The sequence below is a fragment of the Salvelinus alpinus genome, chromosome 25 (genome assembly GCF_045679555.1).
Source record: "Salvelinus alpinus chromosome 25, SLU_Salpinus.1, whole genome shotgun sequence".
In the NCBI taxonomy this organism is placed as follows: domain Eukaryota; kingdom Metazoa; phylum Chordata; class Actinopteri; order Salmoniformes; family Salmonidae; genus Salvelinus; species Salvelinus alpinus.
In genome coordinates, this window is record NC_092110.1 from 20,791,461 (window position 1) to 20,817,786 (window position 26,326).

A 26,326-nucleotide genomic window follows, 5' to 3' on the forward strand; every position below is an offset into this window, starting at 1 on the left:
ATGTCTCCGTGCCAGGAAAAGATTAACGGCCTAATTTGAAATTAAACCGACCTCTGCCCTGCTCGTATGTAGTCAGCACACACTGTGGAACTCCTCTTTTGACCCACAGGCAAACGGACCCATTTCAGTCACTTAACAATGGACTGCACTATGTTCCCAATATTAAATATAATCTGTACCAGAGCAAGGAATTTCCAATGATCACATAACAGAGAGCCAGGGAGTGTTTGTTGATACAGTAATTATACCCCACCTGTAATAGCTTGCTGTTTTGGAATTGATGCCTGTCCTGCATACTTAGCCTATCTCTCCACCCTTTTTAATAAAGCACTGTCAGTGCAAGCTAATAAAGGAGGCTTTGCTTACTGTATGTGCAGACTGACTCCTTACATTCAGCCATTAGTCATGTTATCAGGCCAGAGACTCTGAGAGGCTGTCTCCTTACATTCAGCCATTAGTCATGTTATCAGGCCAGAGACTCTGAGAGGCTGTCTCCTTACATTCAGCCATTAGTCATGTTATCAGGCCAGAGACTCTGAGAGGCTGTCTCCTTACATTCAGCCATTAGTCATGTTATCAGGCCAGAGACTCTGAGAGGCTGTCTCCTTGCATTCAGCCATTAGTCATGTTATCAGGCCAGAGACTCTGAGAGGCTGTCTCCTTACATTCAGCCATTAGTCATGTTATCAGGCCAGAGTCTCCTAGAACTGATGGGCTAGATCTGACCTCACTCATGTTATGATGCTCTCTCTGTCAATCTCTCTCCTTCTCTCTCTCTCCTTCAGACATAAACGAGTGCCTGTCCACAGGGGTCTGTCCCATGGGCGTTTGCAGCAACACAGAGGGTTCTTACTCCTGTATGACCTGTGACCTTGGCTACACGCTGGCGCCCAATAAGCTCTCCTGTGAAGGTACACATTTTTTACTGGGGACTAAACTCGAATGTCCCTTCACTCATGCTGGAAGTTCTCCTCTTATGCTGATGATTTATTTCCAGTCAGTCACAGCTCTGCATGGTAGACCAGCACTGGCAGGTGTGATATGAGTCGTCATAATTCCCTGAAGTCAATTCTGAAAATGATGCATATTCTTGTGGGAGGTTGTGACACTTTCCTCGAAATTTTGGCTGCATTATTTGGAGGATAAACTGAGAACCCACTTGGATTAATAGCCAATGATCTGCCATCTGTGGTGTGAATGTGTCATGCTACATTAGACTGTATGGTATGTGTGTTTCCCCTCCGTGTCCCCTCCCCGGCAGACATCAATGAGTGTGAGGACACCGGTCTGTGTCTGGGAGGACAGTGCACCAACAGCCCCGGCTCCTACAGCTGCTCCTGTCCCCCGGGTCTGGAGCTGGTGGATGGGACGTCCTGCAGAGGTACACACACAAACACATCAAAAGCGGAATTCTAGGATTCCACGGCCAACACAACCACAGAGACAGGTACAGTGCCTTCAGAAAGTATTCATACCCCTTGACTTATTCAATTTTTTTGTGTTACAGTCTGAATTCACAGTGGATTACATTTTTTTAAATTCACCCATCTGCACACAATACCCCATAATGACAAAGTGAAAACATGTTTTTAGAAATGTTGGCAAATGTATTGATAATGAAGTACAGAAATCTTATTTACATAAGTATTCACACCCCTTTGCTATTACACTCCAAATTAAGCTCAGGTACATCCAATTTCCTTTTATCATCCTTGGGATTTCACTACAACTTGTTTGGAGTCCACCTGTGGCCAATTAAATTGTTTGGACATGATTTAGAAAGAAATACACCTGTCTATAAGGTCCCACAGTTGACAGTGCATGTCAGAGCAGAAATAATACCATGAACTCCAAGGAACTGTCCGTAGATCTCCGAGGTAGAATTGTGATGAGGCATATATCTGGGTAAGGATATACATCAATTTCTAGAGTGTTGAAAGTTTTTTAAAGCGCACCGTGGTCTCCATCATTGGCAAATTAAAAAAATATGGAACTACCAAGACTCTGCCTAGAGCTGGCCGCCCAAACTGAACAAGAAGGACCCTGGTCAGGGAGGTGACCAAGAACCCAATGACCACTCTGACAGAACTACAGAGTTCCTTGAGATGGGAGAACCTGCCAGAAGGACAAGTCTCTACAGCACTTTACCAATCTGGGCTTTATGAGAGAGTGGCCAGACAGCATCAGGGACTGGGAGACTGGTAAGTATAGAGGGAACAATGAATGGAGCCAAATACAGACAAATCTTTGACGAGAACCTGCTTCAGAGTGCAAACGACCTTAGACTGGGGCGAAGATTTAAGTTCCAACAGGACAATGAGCCAAAGCATACAGCCAAAGCAACGCTGGAATGGCTTCAGAACAAGAATGTGAAAGTCCTTGAGTGGCCCAACCAAAGCCCAGACTTGAATCCGTTTTGAAAATCGGTGGAAAGACTTGAAGATTGCTCTTCACCGCCGCTCCCCATCGAACTTAACAGAACTTGAGAAACTCTGCAAGGAAGAATGGGAGAAAATCCCCAAATCCAGAAGTGCAATGCTGATAGACATACCCAAGGTGACTCGGAGCTGTAATCACCCCCAAAGGTGCTTCTACAAAGTATTGACTCAGATGTATGAATACTTATGTAAATGTGACATTTCTATATTTCATTTAATAAATTAGCAAAAATGTCTAAACATGTTCTCACTTTGTCATTATGGGGTATTGTGTAGGCGGGTGAATTCAGGCTCAACAAAATGTGGAATAAGCCAAGGGGTATGAATACTTTCTGAAGGCACTGTAAGTACAATGAAAAGGCTCTTTATTGCTGATCTTAAATAGCATTAGTTGATTGTTTCTGTTTTAAACTAAGCGCCCAGTTAAACGTTTAAGGAGGCTAGGAGGACTGCGGTATAGCCTGAATTTAACATTGAGCCCAGAGGAAAAACTAACAGCTGCAGAGTTACTTCACTCACACAGAGCATTGGTTTACGTTCGTGCAGGGTTGCCCACCGTACGTGGCTTCGTTCCGGGATGTGGCGTCGGCGTTGAAACTGTGTTCCCCAACAACTCTGGTGGGGAACCTAAGTACTGTACACAGTGGCTGTGTACAGTACTTAGGCTTCACTCACATACTCACTTAGGCTGCACTCACATACTGGAATAAACACTTTCCTTTAGATGGTGCTATTGTGAGCGTTGTACAAGTCCACTCTCTGTAGTCGAAAGCTGGATGGCAGGCTCTCCCTGCTGCGCCAGGCGTGTCCCCCATGTCTGTAACATTCAATTAGAGCATGTACTGACCTACAGCTTGGAATCACACACACTAGGCAAAAGCACTTTACTTTAGTGTTCTAGAGAGTGTTGTAATGTAGTCATTTTCTCACAGGCGATCAGTGGAGAAAGACAGCGGTGGAGGTGCAGCGAGAAGTCAGAGTGGAGAGGTTCCAAGTCGAATGGCGCGTTGAAGGTAAGCGTCCATTTACTTTTGCCTCTAGTTCTGGGGCGTGTTTAGCAATTAGTTCGGAGAGGGAGGACGTGATAGGGATTGACAACAGCTGTCTCATGGTCAGTATAGTCCATGCCAATCTGTAGAATCACAGCACAACCTGTGAAGCAACTAAATAGTTCATGCAATTCAATTTCACACGTGAGAATAGCAAACGTAAATAACACAGCACACTTGAGTGAAAGGCACTCATAAAATAGGGGATGCTAGCAAAATATGACATGCTGATAAGTAATGTAATACATATGCTGATAATATAAAGTATACTGAACAAAAATATAAATGTAACAATTTCAAAGATTTTACTGAGTTACAGTTCATATAAGGAAATCAGTCAATTGAAATGTATTAGGCCCTAATCTCTGGATTTCACATGACTGGGAATACAGATATGCTTCTGCTGGTCACAGATACCTTAAAGTAAAAAAGGTAGGGGCATGGATCTGAAAACCAGTTAGTATCTGGTGTGACCACCAGATACTGGTGTGACCACCAGATATCTGGTGGTTAGTATCTGGTGTGACCACCAGATACTTGCCTCATGCAGCATGACAGACACATATCCTTCGCATAGAGTTGACCAGGCTGTTGATTGTGGCCTGTGGAATATTGTCCCACTCCTCTTCAATGGCTGTGCGAAGTTGCTGGATGTTGGCGGGAACTGGAACACGCTGTCGTACACGTCGATCCAAAGCATCCCAAACATGCTCAATGGGTGAATTTCTGGTGAGTATGTAAGCCATGGAAGAACTGGGACATTTTCAGTTTCAAGGAATTGTGTTCAGATCCTTGCGACATGGGACCGTGCATTATCATGCTGAAACATGAGGTGATAGCAGCGGATGAATGCGACTACATTGGACCTCAGGATCTCGTCATTTCCATTGATAAAATATTGTGTTCGTTGTCCGTAGCTTATGCCTGCCCATACTATAACCCCACCTCCACCATGGGGCACTCTGTTACAACGTTGACATCAGTAAACCACTCGCCCACATGACACCATACACATGGTCTGCGGTTGTGAGTCCTGTTGGACGTACTGCCAAATTCTCTAAAATGACGTTGGTGGCAGCTTATGGTAGAGAAATGAAATTCTCTGGCAACATCTCTGGTGAACATTCCTGCAGTCAGCATGCCAATTGTACGCTCCTTAAAAACTTGAGACATCTGTGGCACTGTGTTTGGTGACAAAACTGCACATTTTAGAGTGGCCTTTTATTGTCCCCAGTACAAGGTGCACCTGTGTCATGACCATGCTGTTTAATCAGCTTCTTGATATGCCACACTTTTCAGGTAGATGGATTATCTTGGCAAAGGAGAAATGCTCACTAACAGGGATGTAAAGACATTTGTGCACAAAATTTGAGATAAATAAGCTTTTTGTACGTATGGAAAATGTAGGGGATCTTTTATTTCAGCTCATGAAACATGGGACCAACACTTTACATGTTGCGTTAATATTCAGCGAGAGTCCGTATCATTTGTGACACACCCACCCTCTCTCTGGGGATGTCCTTAGTGTGTATCAGTCATGTGGATTTGGAGGAAATGGGACAGTTAAATCTCCTGTTCAGCTGTGGATGAGTGTCAGTCTAGGGTGATCAGTGGAGAAGGGGACTGTCTGAACACAGATGGTTCCTACTTCTGCATCTGTCCCTATGGGTGCACCACAGAGGGAAACGGCTGCCAAGGTGAGCGAGAACAAGCTATAATGCTAGGATTATAACTAACTACCAACTGGTTTGAATACATTACCACAATTAGCACAAGCCACAAGTTCCTCCTGTCTGGGTAAGTACAGACAGTGCATGCAGAGGGCAGCTTGTACACCCTGACCCTGTCTCTCTCTGGGCTGACCCCTTTCCCCCTTGCTCTCCCCACAGCTCCAGCTCTGGGGTGCCTAGGTGTCCACTGGTTCCCCAGGCCAGTTAGGCAGCAGGGATCAAACCCAGACATTTTTTCTAATAGGCTATTGCCAGACATCAACAGTCTCACTGCTCCTCCTCTTTCACCTCCACTGGACCAGGTTTGATGTCATTCCAGCCGCACCCATTGCCCTGGTCACACCAGAGAGAGAAATGCTGCTCCTGACTGTTGGCCAGAGCGCTAGCTAGCCTTTCACTGGAACTTTCTGGAGCATTAGCTGTCAAAATACAGAGGAATGGAGCACTCTGGAAGAATCAATATGAAAGGAATGTAACTCCGGCTAAATGTCTGAGCTGCATATTATTGATTCTGGCCTGTTTTACTGCTGAGAGGTATCTAGCATTAGCTTAACCTGGATGACAAATCATTGGGCAGTACACTGAATATGTTATCGCTGTGAAGCAGGCAAGCATGTAGCAGGGCCACTTTCTGGGGGTGGAAGATCCTGGAGGGGGCTATAGTGGGTGAGGGGCCCATGGTGCGAGGTGACTGGAACTCTTCTAGGCCATACGTACCCGGCAGGCTAGTCAGCCCCTCCCCAATGCACTGTGATGATGGCTGGGCTTTCCCTTCAGTCCGCTGGGCTGTGGCCATGTACTGTAGCACCAGACATCATCCACAATAGTGAGCAAGGCAGGTCCAACCTGCACTCCCCTGGCCCTCTGCCACAGCAAATATTATCCTATAAATCAGAGGCTGGGTATATTTATGTCGTCTGCCATTGTGTGTGCAGTGCTGACTCAATGAAAGCCAGGCCTCTCTGCCATGGGCCCTGCAGGGAGAGGAGAGGGGGTGCATGGGAAGGAGGGGGTCAGGTGAGCCCGAGTGGTTGGCCTTCTGGTTGGATCACAGGTGAACTGGCTGGATGGCTTGCTGCTTACAGGGCTCTGGGCGCTGGTACTGTCTGGGACATAACCACAGACAGTGGAATAACCTCAGTAAATCATAAAGATGAACTACTAATCACTAGTCAATCTAGTATAACCTGCCATACAGCTCTGTTTTAGATAAATCATTGCTGTAAATGTTTGTTATCGAATCACATGGCTATTAAACCGGAACATAAATTGGGGTGCTGTCCCATGCTGTTTTCAGACTGTTTTGTTCCCTTTACTGCTACATGTGTTTACTGTCTACATTGAAAAATTTGTCTCATTATCAGCCCTTGGCAAAATATGTTTTATTTTTGTTGCTTTTCTGCCTTGACCCCACTTATTAGGCTATTCAGTCCAAATACCTTGTAAGTTGTGTTGTAATGTGGCAATTACACCAATCTATATTTAATCAAGCATATAGCCATCATTATATGCTTTTTACTAGTCGGAGGGAATGTTCCCAGACCAATAGCTAGGGTACATACTGTTTTCATATTTTCTGTTTGCCAGTACCATAAAGTGTTCCAAATGGACAATGTATATTATGCTCAGACAAGCCCTTGATTGCAGACATGTATTATTTTCTTCATGTTAAGAGAGAATGAGATTCTCGGTGGCTGACTGATTCATAGTTCACCAAAGGAGAAAATACGCCATGACTTTCTTAAACAAAGAACACTTTCTTTCACACTTTCCTCTCTTCTTATCTCCATTTCTCTCTCTCTGTCTCTGTCTCGCTCTCTCTGTGTGTTTCTCTGTCTGTTTCTCTCTGTGTTTGTGTCTCTGTCTTTCTGTGTGTCTGTCTCTGACTGTCTTTCTCTCCCCCCTCTCCTGCTCCTCCTCTCTCCCTCCAGATGTTAATGAGTGCAGTAAGGACGGCGTGTGCTCCCATGGCCAGTGTCTCAACACAGATGGCTCCTACCTCTGCCTGTGTGAGGCTGGCTTCAAGTACTCTGCAGACACAGCTGACTGTGAGGGTAAGAACACTCTACCAACTTCATAACTCCCTCACTCTACCCACAATCCACTGCTTCTGCCCCAGCTGAAACACAGTGTTTTCACAAAATTTCAGAAGAGTTAATAGAACGTTCCGGTCCCTTTAGACCAGAGTCCGCCGTTTGTGAAACGTTTTTGTAATGATTGATTATGTAGCTGTAGTCTATGCAGTGTCAATGGTGACATTCCCTAAGTGAGAGTTCAACTATGGCTCAGAGGCTTTCCTCTGGCTGTAGTCTTGCGTAAGGGAGCTCTCTGTGGCTGGAGCTCTGCTCCCCATCTTCCCTTGGGGAGTATGAATTACCCCATTGTGGGATGGAGGTGTTTCTCCCTCTGGAACGTGTCCCTTTGCTTCTTCACAAGTTCTTCAGTTCCTGTGCAAATATTGTTCTTGGCCATGCCCAGTGTCTGCTGCTGAGCACTGAGGACAGCAGCACCACAGGCCTCCTGGCCGGGCCTACTCATGCTGGGGAAACATTGTACTGTGAGGAGTGGAGGGGGAATTGGATTGGTGATTGAGTGAGTGTGTGTGCATGTGTGTGTGCATGTATGACATAAGCACATGGATATCTCAGGCCTCCTGGCCGGGTCTACTCATGCTGGAGATCCATGCTGCTGTGAAGGGTGAAGAATAGGAATGATGTGTGTATGACATTAGTACATCTTTGTCTCCACAGATCAGAATGAGTGTAAGGAGTATGGTAGCTCGGTGTGTGGCATCTGGCTCTGTGAGAACACCATTGGCTCGTATCGCTGCTTCATGGGCTGCCAGCCTGGCCTGTATGGACAGGACAACCCAGACTGTGGTAAGTAAGTGGACCACAGGCCCTGTGCTTAGTCAACAGGCAATGTACTTACTTAGTGGACAGCTGAAGGCACTTGAATATCAGCCTTACTGCTCATTCACCTTGGGCAGTTGTCTGAAAGAAACGCTCTGCATTGTCTCGATGGCCCCCCAGCCCACCCCCATCCTACAGAGATACCGATATCAGCCTGGCACTCACACACACAGAGGCTCATGTGAATCAAATGCTATCAGGTGCACTCAGCCTTCCTGGTCAGGGGATCAGAGTGAGGGGAAATGGGCCCTGAAATTGGGCCACTTGATAATAGGGCCAGGTCTCATCCTCCAGACAATGGGGCTAATGGAGGTTTTTTGGCAAGGGCGATGGGTGTAACCTGATCGCCACTGTTCTCCTCTCTAAGTGGGGCAGGGCTGTCATCTGATGGGACATACGGTACGCTTCTGCTCCGTTGGGTAGCCATGTTGTTGTGTAACTGTCTCCTCTTTCTTATCTAACCACCAATAAGGTTTTTCCACAGCAGCTTGACTGTTACGATCACACATTGTGGATCATGATCCACCACACTGTTTAGGTTGAGCCTGTTAAAACTCAACAGTCCAAGTTATAATACCCCAGAGCATTGTAACAGCTCCATCCTCTCTGGTCCAGTCCAGTGATGCAGCCAGCCGTGGCCATCTCTGACCCACTCCCTCTTCACCTCTGTTCTGATGCCAGCCTCCCTCCTCTCTTCCAGGCTACCCAGCATCTCCCTGGGACATACATACAGTACATCCCCACAAAGCATCACAGACATTGACCACAGAGCTTCTCCTCCCCTCCAGTCCCTGGCCTCAACTCCCTCAGCCTGGGCTGTGGAATCTGAGGACCAAGCCCTCTCACCTCTTTCTCGCCCCTCCACAGCTCAGCATCTTGCACAAAGGCCACTTATTCCAAGGCATTATGGGAGGTTATGGGAGATGCTGCCGTCACCCCAATAAAACGTCCAGGGAGGGAGCTCAATTACTCTTCGACATTTTTGTCTGCTTGTAAAAATCATCCAATATTTAAGAAGGCCATACGCTGTAATTTGCCATTTCTCAGAGGGGCGTTGATTTATTTTTACTCCCGGGCCTCCGATGGGGCGGCGGTTGTCTTTGGCTCTGCTCACCACACTCAATTTGTGGCCATAATACAAAATGGAAAAACAGACGTTCTCCTCAGCAGAGCTTCAGCTGCAACTACGCTCTACCTCCATCCATTGGAGTTGTTCACTCAGCCCTGCTATGACAGCCTAGTGTATAGAGTGACGAAGGTAACGTGTTACGTAATCAGATTACTTTTATATGTAGTAAAGTTACGCAGTACTTTTTGAAATTGGGTAATACTATTACAGTTACTTTCTCTACCGGGCGCGTGTTTCCATGATCCGATCTTGACTTGTTTCCTCATTTACTTTTCGAGTGAGCAGAGAAAGGTCATGACTACAGCTGTTATGGTGACCATATTACCGCCACACCAGCGGTCACGAGTCATGACCGCAGTAAAATTCCATGTGAGCATTTAGTCATGGTAACTAGGCTTCTCCAAGCTCTGATGCTGCTGACGGTCATTAGTAGCCTATCAAACTTACTAACTGCCTGGTACTCAGCACTCTACTGTCCATCTAATCACTCTGACATAAATGCAAATGTAAAATCTGAACACTTCATGGGAGCCCTTCAGCTCATGTTGCACAAAATGTTTATAGGCTGTGCAATTGCGTGAGAGAACAGAGTTTTGATGGCCTCTATTAAAAAGAGGAGGATCCCATCAGCTTTCTATATATATATTTATTTATCAACTTTCCTTATATTAAACACATTGCTTTGCTTTACAACAGGAGTATTGCCTACCTAGCTGGCATGAATATGAACCATGGGAAAAGTGTCCTCCACTTAAGTGCATAGATTACATATTTTTCCCCCCCTGTTCTGAGACAGGTGCATGATAATGGTCCATTCTAAATCAAAACAAATGTCACACATGTATTATTTAGTATATGTAAAGACAAGATTAAATTAAGAATAGTCTGATGGGTGACAATATTAGCCTATAGTGTGTGAAGTAAGGCAAGATAATAATATGCCCAGTGTGTGAAGTAAGGCAAGATAATAATATGCCCAGTGTGTGAAGTAAGGCAAGAAACAGGCCATGCCTTTTTTTTGTGCGACTTTTTCAAATCATAGTCACACACCTCATGTAGCCTAGCCCATAGGTCTATATGTTTTGATTTGGTTTGTATCACAACTAAAGTGGCCAAATAACTGAGGATCCCTACAGCTTTCTATAGGCTAGGCTAGCTTACTATATTTATTTCTCAACTTTCCTAAAATTAAGCACATTAATCCGCTTTATAACCGCTGTAGAGCCTAACTGGCATACATAGGCGGCGCGCAAGTTTCAAGTTTGGGGAAGATAATTTTCACCATAAAATTGCACCTTTATAATAAAGTATTACATGCATAATCGCATTTGTGGTCATTTTTGAGAATGGTGTTTTTCTGCTAATTGATTACATTTGGAACAATCGTGCCTATAGCCTACTGCCGCGTGCACATTGCTGCGCTTATAATGTGAAGAAATAGCCTAATAGTTTATCAACATTTATCAACATCTGTTGCATCAGCTTCATTGCTTTTAAACGTTTTTTTTTGATGCAAGTGGTTGTATTATTTGGAATCTATCGCATCCCACAACCTGTACTATGCGGGATAGTAGATTCACATAGGCGAGTGCTTTTGCTGTTCGTTAGGCCTACTCATCTTGTTGGCTGACGAACAGTTCTGGACAGTTCTTATAACATCAATATGCGCCTCGGAATTCAATAAGAATTCCGAGGCGCATAAAACACAAAATAGCCGCATGTGCTCACTCCTTCTGAAATCATTTGGAGAAAATATCCTTTCTGTTTTATTCAGCTATGTTCAATTGTATTCTTCATACTATAAAAAATATAAAATAATGCCATGAAATTCTAAGCAAATCTTTTCTGCTAAATGAACTAGTGTAGCCCAAAGCCATATGGCATAGCCAGATCAGGGCCAAACATAAGGCCTTGATCTGGAGATGGAGATGCTAAACATGTTTATGTTAATTAAGGGTCAATTACTATGAGACCGGCAGGTATTTGCTTGACAATCACCGGCTGACAAAATTTCATGACCACCACAGCCCTAGTCATGACAGCTGCTGTCCATAGAAATGTATAGAGAGCGCACCTCTGATCGTTGCCATTGATCGCTTCGGTGATAGCAAAGTCCATAGAGGGCTTTCCCTTCTAGTGGCAAGTGTGCCCTCTACATCTCTATGGTCCATGTACTTGCGATCTATAACCAGAACTGGTGGCTCAAGAGAAAGATTTTGAATGAAAAGATAGGAAATCTGTACAGATGTTGGCTAATTAAGCAGCCAATATATATAGTGTAGCACTTGTAGACTTCCACAGGAAAGCCGTGCAACAGATGAAAGTGGAAACTAGTGATCAAACATGAGTAAGTAACCTATTTTTGGTAGGGCTTACAGTACCTTGCTCCCTCCGACAGTCAAACAGTGAGATTTTTTAATTTTTTAATGAAAGTAACCCAAAGTAATATAACTGGTAATATAACATGCTACTTTCCACACAGAATAATATTGTAAAGTAACGTGTTACTTTTGTTCAATGTAACGAGTAATATCTATCTCAACTAATCCCAACACTGGTGAGTACTGTATGAGAAAAGCAGTGTGTGATTGTCAATGTGTTGGAAAAGAAACCTGCATCTCATTTTGATCCTTTCTTTCCAGCTGCAGTTCGGCATTGTGGCTATCAATTTTGTGTGGCTACGGCTTGTCTTTAATAAGGCATACAGGGCTGGGAATGGTTTGTGGTCACACTGTCTCCTACCTCCCACACTTACTAATGTATGGAAATGTGACGGGTTTCAAAAGACATTTAGCACGCTGTGGTCACTGTGGTCTAGATGTAGGGCAATGTCAGGGAATGTAGGGCGATTTTGAGCAATGGGCATGCATACACATTTTATAAAACAGGGTTTAACCTTGGAGGTGACCCAGGTCAGGCGGGGTCGGGAATTAAACGACAGATGAAACAGGGAAAATAAATATCCCTCCTCATCCCCGACCAATCCTACGCATCAAATAACCCTGGCCTGCATATGGGTCCAATCAGGCCAGGGTTTAACCAGGGAACCAGGAATAGGGGAGACGTGTGAAGGGTGAGCCAGCAGTCAGCTAGCCTCACAGGTCCACCATGTGCTCCACATTACAACACGGCACAGAGACCCCCACTTAACCTGCTCACCTGATCTAGCCTGCACCATTACCAAGCCGGGTGGATCCACACTCAGGAAGGGGCTCCTGGGTCAGACCATTAGGAAGGGGGGGGGGGTAATGGAGAAGATGGCCCCAGATAGCCTGTATTATTAGAGTATGCATTTCCCACAGGCCATTTAGCCTCAGATATTTTATTAACATGCTCACTCTCTGGCTGGACAGTCAGTCTTAATTAAAGAGTTTAGTAGGTCTGTTAGTCCAAGGGTTTCGAAGAATCCGAGTCAAAGACATGGCCATGGAAAGACTATTAAAGACATTTGGCCCAGACATTCCCCTTGGTCCCCGAGATGATGATTTGATAGCATCATGCACGCCACTACATGTAAAAATGGGAACATTGTTTCCATGTTTCAGATGGATGAAAACCTTGAGGCAGACACTGATTATTTAATGTAGCAGCTGAGTGCTTAGATGACCTTCCTGAGAGACCTCCCAGCTGGCTGCATTACTTACGCTGACATCCAAAACCCCACTTAAGTTTTTCACATATGCCAAAATGTTCTTCAGTGTTACGGTATACACCTCATCTTACTACAAGTCTGTAGCAAGGCCTCAAAGTCCAAAAGTAAACATTTTAATGGGGAAACGGCTACATGTTTTTGATAATTGCCCCCTCTAATATGTTTGTAAACACAAAGTTTGGATTTTGGTGGCTCATATTTATGTCCCAATGTCAACTTTCGTCTTCATCATGTCAGAGTCATTTGGCTGACATCACTATTAGCACCATCTTCTGGATGGCTTTGCCTCTCCCTGCCCCCTGGACAGTGGATCAGGCCTCCCAGAATGCACTCCTCTGTAATGTAATAGTACAGCAGGGCCCAAGCCAAGCCCTCTCCGTCCCTGCTGAATAGATTGCTTAATGCAGTCGCTCTGGCTGACTCTCCTCATTCCTCGAATGATGCAGCATTTACGAGAGCTAGGAGACAGAATAAAAATCTGATAGACAATATGTGAATGTCATTAATTTTTTTCCTCTACAAATCTGCTGACTTATGTATCCACTGTATTTTCATTTGCTCCCAATTGATGCGTTAGCATGTTTAATAAGACACACTGGGCTACTAGATGCCCTGAAGGTGATGTATACTTTACTACCTACTGTACCTGGCATTATGTCATGCCCATAATGTTGTGACATATAGCGAAAAGAATACACTACCAGATACTTCTCCATTTTCCCACTACTGTAAATGCCCTGTAAACCATTAGCTTTCGCTGAGTCAGGCGTTTTGATTCTAATTAGAAAATAACACACACAGCATGTGGCCTCTATCAATGGAGATGTTAGCAAACTTCCCTCAAATTCCTCAACAAAGGTGCCCTTCCAAAAAATGTATTTTTTTATGAATGTGGCTTTTGTGTGCATTTTACCTTTGTGTGATCTCTAGGGCAGGCTTTCCCAAACCCGGTGCCCCCCCTGGGTGCACGTTTTGGTTTTTGCCCTATCACTACACAGCTGACTCAAATAATCAATACTTGATGATGAGATGGTTATTTGAATCAGCTGTGTAATGCTGGGGGGGGGGGTTGTGTGTCACATAACCTGGTGACTTGGAACATGGCCAGTGCACAAGCAGGTTAACATTGACCAGTGATCAAACCATATGTTTGTTTTTTTAAACAATTATAATCAGTCTGTCCTCTAAGAGTATCTGTCTTTGGCCTCTGCGCTGTGCAATGTACGCCAAGAAATACGAAATGATGTATGTGAGAAATTGCTAACAAATGCTCCCTTAAAACAGAGGGTGGTTGGGAATCAGAGCTGTTAGCACTAGTGTTATATGGTCCAGTGTTAAGGTCCATGCGTTCCTCTACTCACACATTCAATGTACACATAACAAGGTCTTTCCCCTGGCTTCATTAAACATGCTTTATGATATATGGCTGTGCATGCGAGCAGCTGCACACAGTTGCCAGGTCTGGTCCTCTCCATCCTTTTGCACGCAGAAAATATTCTGAATGAGTCCAGATCAGCTCCCCTGTTTAGATTTCTTGCATGGGACACATTTTTGGAATTACAAAAGTAAGATGTCAAATAAAAAAATAGGGAAATTTAGGGAACAATGCGGGCCTGTAAGAGTTGTTGCACGAAATGTGCATTCATTCAAATCTTAGTTACCCGTAGCCATTTTGACAAAATGTCTCTGAAGTAGCTTATGTGGATGTGCAGGCCCCTCCATGTCTGTAAACCAGTCCCATGTTGCTACATAATCCAAGACCTCACTGGGCCAGAAAGTAAGCAACAGGTCACTTCTCACTCCATAGACCCCAGCAGAGGAACCCTTAGATCCTAAAGGCTTCCAGATGCTGGCTCTACTTTAACACAATGTAGCCATGCTGAGAGGCAGCCCTTACAGACGTTTCACTGGGCTCATTGATAGCCATCGGAGTCAGCAGAATGGATTCAATCAATTGATCTGTGTCCCCCACAAAGCTGTAAACGATCCCATTCTCCCCCTGTATTCATTTGACATGTTATGATGATGGTGATTGCTATTGCAAGTTGTAGCGGTAGTAGTGTTTATTTTAGTATTGCAACACACTCTCATTAGCAAGCCAGTCATGTGAAATGGTACAGTTATACACATGTAGCAGAGAAACATTGGAATGTGTTATTTTATGCTCACCTTTGGGTGCCCTCTTGTTTAGATATCGATGAGTGTGTGAATGAGAACATCTGTGGGGACCATGGCTTCTGTGAGAACACAGACGGCTCCTACCGTTGTCAGTGTGACCGGGGTTACACCAACCCCTCTGGTGATGCCGGGGCCCATGGCTGTGTAGGTGAGTAACTGTTAAATGATACACTCCACTGGTTAGCATGGTCAGTTACTGTATACAGTACCAATGTACTGTATTCATTGTACATTGTGGTATGTGTGTACGTGTGTGTTTGTACGCACACTTGTGTCTGTGTGTATATGCTTTGCATCCGTGTGTGAACCTCAGTGTGACTTTAACCCCCCTCTCCCATTCCGTGGAGACGTGAACGAGTGTGAGATGAGCGCAGCGCTGTGTGGAGAGGCCCTGTGTGAGAACGTGGACGGCAGCTTCCTGTGCATCTGCCCCAGCGACAATGAGGAATTTGATCCCATCACCAGCCAGTGCCGACCGCAGGGTAACAGCACACACAGGGACTTATGGGACTTAAGTGTTCGTCCTATCGCTGGGGGATTGAATTTTCACTGTCTTCACATCTGGGGAATAAATTGCAGGAAAGAACAAATTGCAGAAAAACTATTCCAGCTATCCTTTACAGAATTGATTTGCTGTGCTCAGAACAACTCACTCCAAATTCTCCCCCAGTCAAATTTCCCCGAAGACATACAAGGATAAGGTATAGCTATTGGCAAAACTGCCATGGAAAGATCTCTCAGAAACACTAACAGTGTTCACTGTAAACAGATTACTGAAATAAAGGTCCAGCTTACCTTGTCTGTGGCATTGGCTTGTCTTTAGCTTGACATGGGCATGTATACACAGACGGGACATATTTACATTAATAAGCACAATGTTCTCGGCGGGGATGTTTTTGTTCTCGTTCAGTATTATTAAGCCCCAAGTATGCCTTGTGTACTTTGACCACATTTTACTTTTGACGTGTGCTAATCAATCATGTCAGAATGAATGGTGTGTTGACTCCCATGCCAGTGTTTCCATTTGGCAATGCCCACTGCTTAACTGTGAATGCCTGAGACCATGTCTGTGGATAAATGAGCAGCTGAAGGTACTCCAGCCTACTGCCTGCCTGCCCTACTGTAAGACATGGTTCTCTTGACCAGGGGAAACAGTGGCACTAATTAATACTGTTAGACATGGGGCCAATTAGACTGACTGATTCTCACTGATATCATGATGGCAATAAATATGATATCTAGTGGTAATAGATGTAGTCTTTACTCTAGTAATTCAACTAGAGTCACAATTTATTCTGCAAATCCCCTCCAATTATTCACCTCTGCATCTATTTCTCTTCATGAGTGGTCTGATTGTCCCACAGCTGCTACAGATGAAGATGCTCCTCCTCATCCTCCTCCTAAGCCAGCCTCACCCACAGAGGAGCAGAGGAAGGAGTGTTACTACAACCTGAACGATGCTAACTTCTGTGACAACGTGCTGTCTCGCAACACGACCAAGCAGGAGTGCTGCTGCACGGTGGGGTCCGGTTGGGGGGACGACTGTGAGATCCACCCCTGCCCTGTCCCAGGGAGAGGTAGGCTTACTACAGTACTATTTGGGACTGAGTGACACTCCCAAGAGGGATCATATCATCACGATTTAGGAGATAGATTCAGATACAACTTTTCACATACTGTAGGCTTACTCCCTCTCAATACACTATGTATGATGCAGTGTTACACTATGTTTGTCCATTCATTCTTGTTTGTTTCTTCAGAGGAGTATAACCAGTTGTGTCCACATGGTAGTGGTCTTCTGCCCCAAGCGGTTTCCTCCCACAGCCTGGAACAGCAGAGTTTCAAAGGTACTTTACTCCCATGTTGCCTCCTCAAGCCACTGGCTTCTGTTTACAGTCGGTATACCTGAGGTTTCACAGTTTTTCCTTCTCCCATAACTTTGTACCAACACAAAGAAAATTGCAGTTTCAGCTCCCCTTTTCTTTCCACCCATGGCAGCTGTTAAAAACATCCGGAATAATTTCCCACCTCATTTATGGTTCTCTTTCAAGCTAGCCATTTACACCGTGACGAGATACCTGCATACCCAGCTAATTAAGCACAAGTGTTGCACCCAGTGCTGTAGCTAGTTACAGCACATGCATACATTTTTGTAAGATTCTATAGACATTCACCTTGGCCTACACAAAGGCAGATTCTAGAGGTGAAATAGGAAAGAAAAGGTGATTTTGTGTATAGTGTATGTGAATTTATTTGAACAGGTATTGATTCTTCACCCCTCTTTCCCTCCCTCTTGTTCTCTCTCTCTGTGTTTGTCCGTCTCTCCTCTCTCTCTCACCAGATGTGGATGAGTGTAAGATGTTTGAGCCAGATATCTGTAAGAATGGCCGTTGTTCTAACATCTTCTCCTCGTACTCCTGCTTCTGCCGTACAGGCTTCTACTACAACAACATCCGTCTGGAGTGTGTGGGTAAGGGCCGCTCGCTGTCTCTCTGCTTTTCCCTGTTCCACGAAACCTGCTCCAAATCTCAACTTTTAGACCCAGTTGTTGACGTGTGTTTATGTGTGTGTGTTCCAGATTATGACGAGTGCCTGACAGAGAAGGCGTGTGTCGGTGGGGTGTGTGTGAATACCCCTGGCTCTTTCAACTGCTTCTGCAGTCCTCCTCTGGTCCTGGACACCACCTGCCGCCACTGCATCAGCGTCAACACCACCGAGGGTGCGATTCAGACACACACTCACACAGCAGCAGCAGCACACTTTTACAGATAAACTACATCCTCCATCTCAGTTTATCCAGATTAAATGGTTACCAGCCAGATTATTGATTCATCTGTTCAACATTGACAACATAAAGTTTGCAAAACCTCCTCCAACTCCATCCTTTCCTCTTTTGTAAATCACTCTCTTCCCTTCTTCCTTCCTTCCCTCTCTCATCTCTCCTCCATCCCCTGCCCCACAGAGATTGATGAGCCTGATGAGGACATCCATCTGGACATCTGCTGGCGGGACATGATAGAATTGTATGTGTGTATCCAGCCCCTCATCGGATGGAGGACCACCTACACAGAGTGCTGCTGTCTCTATGGAGTGGCCTGGAGTGAACAATGTGCCTTCTGCCCCAGTAGGGACTCTGGTAAATAACAAATGGCAGATGTAGTTGTCATTCATAGTTATTATGTAGCTGAAATCATTTGTGTGACGGCTTGTAACGGTCTAAATGCAACACTGACGTGTGTGTGTGTGTGTGTGTTGGATCAGATGACTACGCATTACTTTGTAACCTGCCTAGGAGAAGGGGCTCTGACAGTCTACGAGAGAGACCAGGCAATGAGTTCGGCCCTGGTGTCGAGGGTCCTGAAGGGCCCTATGTCCCCCCCTACTGGGACAACTATGGAGGAGGGCCCATTTCTGGGCCTGGGGGTACCTACTACAACCCAGAGGACACCCAGGGCAATACCAACGACTATGGCTCACGAGTGAGAGACAGAGAACCGTCACTACGCGTCCCCATCCACCGGCCAAGAGAGTTCCAGCCTCACCATGTAGACTCTAACAATGGTAACCTCATTAGAAATATACATTTTTTTTAAAGACACATTTATTAATATTATTGCTAATGCATGGTGAAATGCTACCTCTGTAGGGACTCCTAATTATTTCATATTCTGTTTGCAATCAGACCACTATGATGGCTTTGAAGGCCTGCGAGCAGAAGAGTGTGGTATCCTGAACGGCTGTGAGAATGGCCGGTGTGTGCGCGTGAGGGAAGGTTACACCTGTGACTGCTTTGATGGATATGAGCTTGACCTCACCAAAATGGCCTGCATCGGTAGGTTCCTCTCCCAGTGTCTCATAATGAACCACCCATATTCAGACTCAGATTCTCCTCTGTGTTTCAAGTAAATATATCATTGCTTTTTTGAATTCCTAGAAACAAATTATTCAATGATCTGTTCCATTTTCCCACTTTTGAAAATTATGTATGTTGTGGGGCTAAGATCAAACCCTGCTTTAGAATGAAGAAGCCTCCCCGAGGTTTATGCCTTTTGGAGACGGGTCTCTCTTGATGAGGTAACTCACCCTGCAATATCACGCAGCCCAGTGAAAGACTCACATTTACCATCTTGCTTTGGTTATTTTTAATGGGAAACTGATCAAAGTACTCTGACTGGATTGTTCTTTACCCTCCTGACTGAATATATAGACACATTTACATTTTACATTTAAGTCATTTAGCAGACGCTCTTATCCAGAGCGACTTACAAATTGGTGCATTCACCTTATGACATCCAGTGGAACAGCCACTTTACAATAGTGCATCTAAATCTTTTAAGGGGGGGGGGGGGGGGTGAGAAGGATTACTTTATCCTATCCTAGGTATTCCTTAAAGAGGTGGGGACACACCCTGCCAACAGGCCGAGAGGCCTTGAATCGCAGCCACATCGTGTAATACATGGATATTACACATTTTAAATGTGTCGTGTTTGTTTAATTTGAAAGTGAAACCCCTCTCTCATAATGATGTGCTGAGATTACTGAATGGACCAGGACTATCCCCATAGAGAATCATCAGGCCCAAGGCCAACACAGGGCGAATGGAGTGGATTCCCACTCTGTGGTTCTAATTTGTGAAAACACTTGAGGGAGCGAAGCTTTCCTTTCCAAGTGTCATGTTATAAATACCACCAACATTTCCCACACAGAAATGAGGTAAACAGAGAGAGGAGGTTTGAGTTTGACTGCAGAGAAATGACACCAAACCTCCCATGCCAGATTAGGAAATAGAAACCACTTGAAGGCCAACAATGTAATGGCATTTTAGTGTAAGCAAAAACATCTGACTTGTCAGATGTACTGTATGTATGGCCAGAGAAGAGTTCATGTCTTATCAAACACGCAATACGACGCCATGCTTGATTTGTGTAAATGATTAGTGTAAAGATGTGCTGCTGCCTTTCAGATAAAATTGCATAACATGTATACAGAGAGGGGGGGCAGAAAGAGAGAGATGGGTGTGTGACAGAGAGTTGGAATGAGTGAACAGGGATATTGTTAATGTGGGAAGCAAGAATAAAAGTGCTTAAGTGATACGTATGAATGTAGTTTTCATAAGTACTGAGAGTCGGGCATCTCTTTAGGCCCCTCTGTCGCCAGAGAACTGCTGTGACTGTGGTCCCATCCTACCACCCACACTGACCAGGCCACTCCGCTGGACTGTTGACACAGGACGTGTGGTGGGAACAGCTGCAGTTGCAGTGAAATTGGTCTACTCTCTTAACACTGCCTGTCTCCTTTTCCTGCAGACATAAACGAGTGTGAGGACATCAGTGATAAAGTGGCGCTGTGTAAGAATGGGGCCTGTACCAACACTGAGGGGTCGTACAAGTGCACCTGCCTGCCCGGCTTCCAGGCCTCCGCCAAGCCCCATGAATGTATCCCAGAGGTCCCATTGTCTGGCCTCAGAGAGAGTGGCTGGAAACTGAGAGTGTAACTGTTGGGAGGTTCTACTCTCCTCCCTCCACCACCCCTCATCCCCGCCCTCTCACGGGGCCTGGCACTAAACCTCCAAGAACGCTGAAACGTCCACGCTTATCCCCTAAACACGCACACCGACACACATACAATTCTCTCATTGGCTTTTTCATATTTTCTTTCTACCACACACACATACTCATTCACATTTCCACAGGGGACCAGAAGCTATGCAGTGAATGTATTCCATGGGATATCCTATTTCTTAAGATTTGCATTTTGCCTTAAAGGGATTTTATGAGGACTGACCTTTTATTCAGTGACCCCAGACAGTTTGCTATGCATACATACATATTTTATGCATTGTTTTTCTCCTCCATTTATCTTTTGGATTAATTATTTATTTCATGTACATGACAAGGCTCTGCAAAGTTACAATGAAAACCATTTCAGAGGGCAGATATGATTTATATTGTCTTATTTGTCAGACCTATAGACTTTACTAATGATGAGGGGAAACAGTGTGAATTGTTTTTGAAGTTGGATAACTAAACCTGGAGGAAGCTGATTGCTTGCTACATGTTATTCATATTGTAACATAATAATCACATTGCTATACAGGGAGTCACTTTGAAACCACTTTTTACTTGTATTTGGGATGCTTTTGTGGTCAGCGAGGCCTAGAAAAAAAAAAACACTTCACCCACTGGTCTTCTGTGTTTCTCTGGGTCTTGAAAAACCACTTGGACTTGCATAACAGTCCTTAGTCCTCATCCTCCAAGCTAAAAAGGTTCCAATGGTGGCAAGGTAGTCTCAAGAGCAAGAACTGGGATCAAACAAGGTCCAACTCATCTTCATAGGCTGTTACGATGTTGCTTCAATCTGTCACCAGTACAAAAGTATACTGAAGAAAAAGAGGGCATTGAGTACGGGCTTGGAAAGGCTGTAAATGTATATGATGGTCTATGATAGATATGTAATATGTTTGTATAGGGTCTACTAGCACTCTCCCACTAGTCAGAGTAGAAGACACGTACAATATCCCGTGGCAAATTCTCCTTACATTCAACCACACATTCACAATTGACATCAGATCCCATGTAAGAACATTCCCATTGATGCATCTCTAAATGTGAGTAAAGGCTTTGTTGAAAAGGTTTGGGATATTTTGTACAGATCTAGTACTATGTATTAATTTTTTGTTACATTCTAATAATGCATATAGTGCAACCAATATTTTTGTTTGACAAAAAAAAATCCAGCATTACAGCTTAGCCATATGTAGATTTATATATATTTCTGTTAAAATGTTTTTAAACATATCTTTGTATGAGAAAAGTGGTTTACACTGTACCAGATAAAGTATATGTATCCTGCCCTGTGGAGCAGACATTGAAATGTCATTTTAGGGGAATGGCAGCACTGTTTTCAACACAATGTGGTGCCATTGATCCTACAAGTACAATACAAAGACACATGCCTTTTAAAATACAACCATTATCTGTTGTGCCATTAAAACTAAACCTTTTTTGCCTTTCAAATAATCTTACTGGGATCAGCATGTCATTCTAGTGATGTTTTTCAATAAATTGAGTGATCACATTCAGCATTTCCAATTAAAAATAAACATTGTCCTTTGCATTCAAGTCACTAGAAACACATGATTGCTGATTGGTCATGTTCTCAAACTTTCCATTCAGAGAGATCTTGCCAGAACCTATCTTATACATATATGGAGGATGCCTTCTTTCAATGACTGATGCCCTTGGCCTGTATTCAAAGAGATGTTTATGGTCTGTACTCTATCTATACTGTATGATTCATTCCTCCACAAGTCTTACATTGATGTTATACAAATTGTGAACATGTATTTGATATTACTTAATAAGGCTTTGTAAACCACAAGTTGTGGTGTAGGCTGTGATCTATGACAATATCATGTTCATTCCTTTTGTTTACCTCTAAACTATAGTTACTAATCAGTCATCAAAATAAAATTTGAAAATATCTACATTTCTCTCCCTTATCTGTGGAATATGCGACACACATTACACAATAATATACTTCATTACAATAATATTTCTAAACCGTATGTTTATAATGCAAATATACTGTACTTTCAGCTCAAATATTCAGCTCAAATGGAGAATGTTATGCATTGTGAGCATCCGTTGACAGTGAGCCTGTGATTTCTTGTGCTCTGACGCCACCCAGTGGCCTTCTGGTACAGCTCAACCACGGCGAGTGCAAAACAGATCCTTGGGACGTCCCTAACCTAAACCCTAACCTTAAATGCTACCCTTATCTTAACTAGAACTGTTGATGATTCGTTACTAGAGAAATGAGACCAAGTCAAGACGCTGGACAGGGTGGATCGGTATATAGTAAGACAGTTTATTCGGATGTGAAGATATCTGAGAAATCGTGCAGCACGGCCCCTTCTGTCTGACTCCATAGGAATCGTCGGAAAAGGGGCCTCTAAACAGTTTGTGCTGGTTATATAGGCAACAAGTAAAGTAGGTTGATCTTGTAGTCTGGCCTTCCGATTGGTCGATCTGGGTCGTGGGTAGTCCTGTCCGGGCCTGATGTCGACGTTCCATTGGCTCTTAACACAGTTCTTTATCTTAGAGTCTCATCCTCGAGCAGAATCCATGTGCGTTTGTTTTAACAGGGGCCTATTCATGGGGGAGGGGAGTGTGTGTGGGTCTGTGGTTATTATAAGGGTACAAAGTGTGGGGGTATATTGGGGGATGGGTGCATGTTGTGTCAAGTATAGCTAGTGTTGAGAAGTTGTTAAAACAAGTTACCAGTATCTAATACAATTTCTTACAGAACCACAACCATTACCTACCCCTAACCAATTTAAATGTCAACTTCAATGGGATAGGGACGTCCCAAGGACTCCGGATAGCACGGGCCGCTCAACCACAGCGTTTGGAAGGCTTTTCCCACGGTTATGAGGCTAGTACTGAATTTCAGTTGGATATTGGGAAATTGTGTCCATATCGGTAGATCCTATTCCTTTCGTGAAGGATGGAAAAGCATACATATCCCAGAAACCACGCGGCGTGCCGCTAAATTTGGAGCGTTGAGAAGCGACTACATTGCGCGCGTGCGTGGAGCGCACTTTTTGCAGATCTTTTATGAAACACATCGGGTAATTTTGAAATCTGTGCACCGTGTAGCGCGAACGCAGAGAGGAGTGCATGCCAGGATGGGAGTTTTATTTTGAGAAATGCTTGTTTCCAAAGCCGTTTTTTTGCCAACAATCGCATAGGCTGTGAAGTCCTGCTTTTAATGCATTACATACACTGAATATCATGTGAAAACAAGAATGAGAAGAACTGATTAGATTTAGATCCCCTTTGGGCTCCCGAGTGGCGCGGTCTAAAGCACTGCATCTCAGTGCTTGAGGCGTCACTACAGACACCCTAGTTCGATTCCAGGTTGTATCACAACCGGCTGTGTTTGGGAGTCCCATAGGGTGGCGCACAATTTGTTCTTAAATGGCTTGCCTAGTTAAATAAAGGTTTAATAAAATAAAAAAATAGGTACAAAGCTGTTTGATAGCTGCTTCTTCGAGCTAGCTTGCTACAATGCTAACTAGTGTGGAGGGCTAACATTACAAGTGATACATTCATTGTCATTTATGCTATGTTCTTACTAGTTAGCTATTCCCTGTACAGTGTAATAGGGGACTTGTCAGGCTGCTTTTGTTGGCTATGTTGCAGCAGGCTGTCACAAACATTCCACTGATAAGAATGATTATTTCCTAAGTTATCTTTGAACAGTTAGGGGGGTTCAAAGAAAACCAATTGACGGACCGTGTTCCAGTTTTAATTAACATATCTGAAGGAGACCCCAAACTCTCAATGGAATATTGAGGATCACATCAAAACCAAATGTCTCTTACTTTCCTTTTTTTTTTTTTATGGTGTTCACACTGATTGATATGTGATGTTGTGTGTGTACTTAATGCCTAATATTAATTGAAATGTGTGTTTTTTGTTTTTTGTGTGTATTGATAGTGCCCAACATTAGCCTTTCATTGCTAAAACCCCACTTCCTGGATATTTTGCTGGAGTTCCACATCATCATGATCAGGGTGAGAGAACAAAAGAACACACATCTCACTGTACGTCACATTTTCCCACATACTTATTGGATTAATTACAACTAAATGTCTATTTTTACAGGGTAACAGTGGGATGAAGCCCAAAGACAATGAAATTAACCCTAAACCCTGGCCAATCAACTACCAGGTTAGCATGTTGAATACTTCAGTGTGGTTTGACAGTCCCATAAAAATATTAACTTATCACTGTGCCTTTGTTCTGTTTCTGTAAAGGGATGGAGGTTCTCAGGAGTGAATGAGATGGAATACCGTGTCTACCTGTTAGGGAACCCTGTAAGTACCTCTCTCCACTCAGAGTATGCTAATACACATAACACTGCTACAATGTAGATACATCTGGAACTCCTCTGCAGGTGATCTGGTGGCTGAACCTGGTCAGTCTGGGCATGTATGTGGTTATGGTGGCAGCAGCCTCTCTGGCCCTCCGCAGAGGAGTCCAGCTGGACAAGAGAAAAGTAGGTAGGAGGATTTAGAACTTCCCTGTCACTGTCATGAGTAACTATTTTGAGTACCTCATTCTAACACTGATGTGTATGTGCAGAGCATTGTTGCGTGCTGATGGAAGGTGGAGGACTGCTGCTCCTGAGCTGGTTGCTGCACTACGTACCCTTCTACACCACGGACCGCATCCTTTACTACCACCACTACTTCCATGCCATGCTCTTCAGCAGCATGCTAACAGGTACAAGAATGTGATCCGATGCGTCTCTGCTTGGAGCCACCACAGCATTAAGGAGATCGATTGGGGGTAAGGCCATCAAGCTGCCTCATGCTGCAGAAACAGGAGGTAGGCTCCTGCTCCTATGAGCTGTTCCGGCTCGCACAAGGCTACTTACAGTTGAAGTCGTAAGTTTACATACACTTCGGTTGGAGTCATTAAAACTCGTTTTTCAACCACTCCACAAATTTCTTCTTAACAAACTTTAGTTTTTGGCAAGTCGGTTAGGACATCTACTTTGTGCATGAGACAAGTAATTTTTCCAACAATTGTTTACAGGCAGATTATTTCACTGTATCACAATTCCAGTAGGTCAGAAGTTTATATACACTAAGTTGACTGTGCCTTTAAACAGCTTGGAAAATTCCAGAAAATGATGCCATGGCTTTAGAAGCTTCTGATAGGCTAATTGACATCATTTGAGTCAATTAGAGGTGTACATGTGGATGTATTTCAAGGCCTACTGTCAAACTCAGTGCCTCTTTGCTTGACATCTTGGGAAAATCAAAAGAAATCAGCCAAGACCTCAGAAAAAAAATTGTAGACCTCCACAAGTCTAGTTCATCCTTGGGAGAAATTTCCAAACGCCTGAAGGTACCACGTTCATCTGTACAAACAATAGTACGCAAGTATAAACATCATGGGACCACGCAGCCGTCATACTGCTCAGGAAGGAGATGCGTTCTGTCTCCTAGAGATTAACATACTTTTGTGCGAAATGTGCAAATCAATCCCAGAACAGCAGCAAAGGACCTTTTGAAGATGCTGGAGGAAACGGGTACAAAAGTATCTATATCCACAGTAAAACTAGTCCTATATCGACATAACCTGAACGGCCGCTCAGCAAGGAAGAAGCCACTGCTCCAAAACCGCCATTAAAAAAAGCCAGACTACGGTTTGCAACTGCACA

General features: G+C 44.1%; 1 protein-coding gene and 1 long non-coding RNA gene across 2 annotated transcripts in view; both read left to right on the forward strand.

Annotated features, from left to right (window-relative positions):
- Nucleotides 1–22,576, forward strand: part of LOC139553604 (latent-transforming growth factor beta-binding protein 2-like) — a 154,712-nt gene extending 132,136 nt beyond the window's left edge. Inside the window, exons 27-41 of the mRNA XM_071366120.1 lie at nucleotides 786–911; nucleotides 1,262–1,381; nucleotides 3,371–3,451; nucleotides 7,149–7,271; nucleotides 7,968–8,096; nucleotides 15,102–15,236; nucleotides 15,436–15,570; nucleotides 16,453–16,665; nucleotides 16,849–16,935; nucleotides 17,430–17,558; nucleotides 17,667–17,807; nucleotides 18,051–18,224; nucleotides 18,350–18,649; nucleotides 18,771–18,920; nucleotides 20,395–22,576. Coding sequence (XP_071222221.1) covers nucleotides 786–911; nucleotides 1,262–1,381; nucleotides 3,371–3,451; nucleotides 7,149–7,271; nucleotides 7,968–8,096; nucleotides 15,102–15,236; nucleotides 15,436–15,570; nucleotides 16,453–16,665; nucleotides 16,849–16,935; nucleotides 17,430–17,558; nucleotides 17,667–17,807; nucleotides 18,051–18,224; nucleotides 18,350–18,649; nucleotides 18,771–18,920; nucleotides 20,395–20,582 — 2,231 coding nt within the window. The 3' untranslated portion in view covers nucleotides 20,583–22,576. The remainder of the gene's footprint in view (nucleotides 1–785; nucleotides 912–1,261; nucleotides 1,382–3,370; nucleotides 3,452–7,148; nucleotides 7,272–7,967; nucleotides 8,097–15,101; nucleotides 15,237–15,435; nucleotides 15,571–16,452; nucleotides 16,666–16,848; nucleotides 16,936–17,429; nucleotides 17,559–17,666; nucleotides 17,808–18,050; nucleotides 18,225–18,349; nucleotides 18,650–18,770; nucleotides 18,921–20,394) is intronic.
- Nucleotides 22,577–24,853: 2,277 nt separating this feature from the next.
- On the forward strand, nucleotides 24,854–25,485 carry LOC139553600 (uncharacterized). The gene is made up of 3 exons (XR_011670686.1): nucleotides 24,854–24,971; nucleotides 25,052–25,153; nucleotides 25,240–25,485. It is a non-coding gene; the product is annotated as an uncharacterized lncRNA (long non-coding RNA).
- Nucleotides 25,486–26,326: the final 841 nt, after the last annotated feature.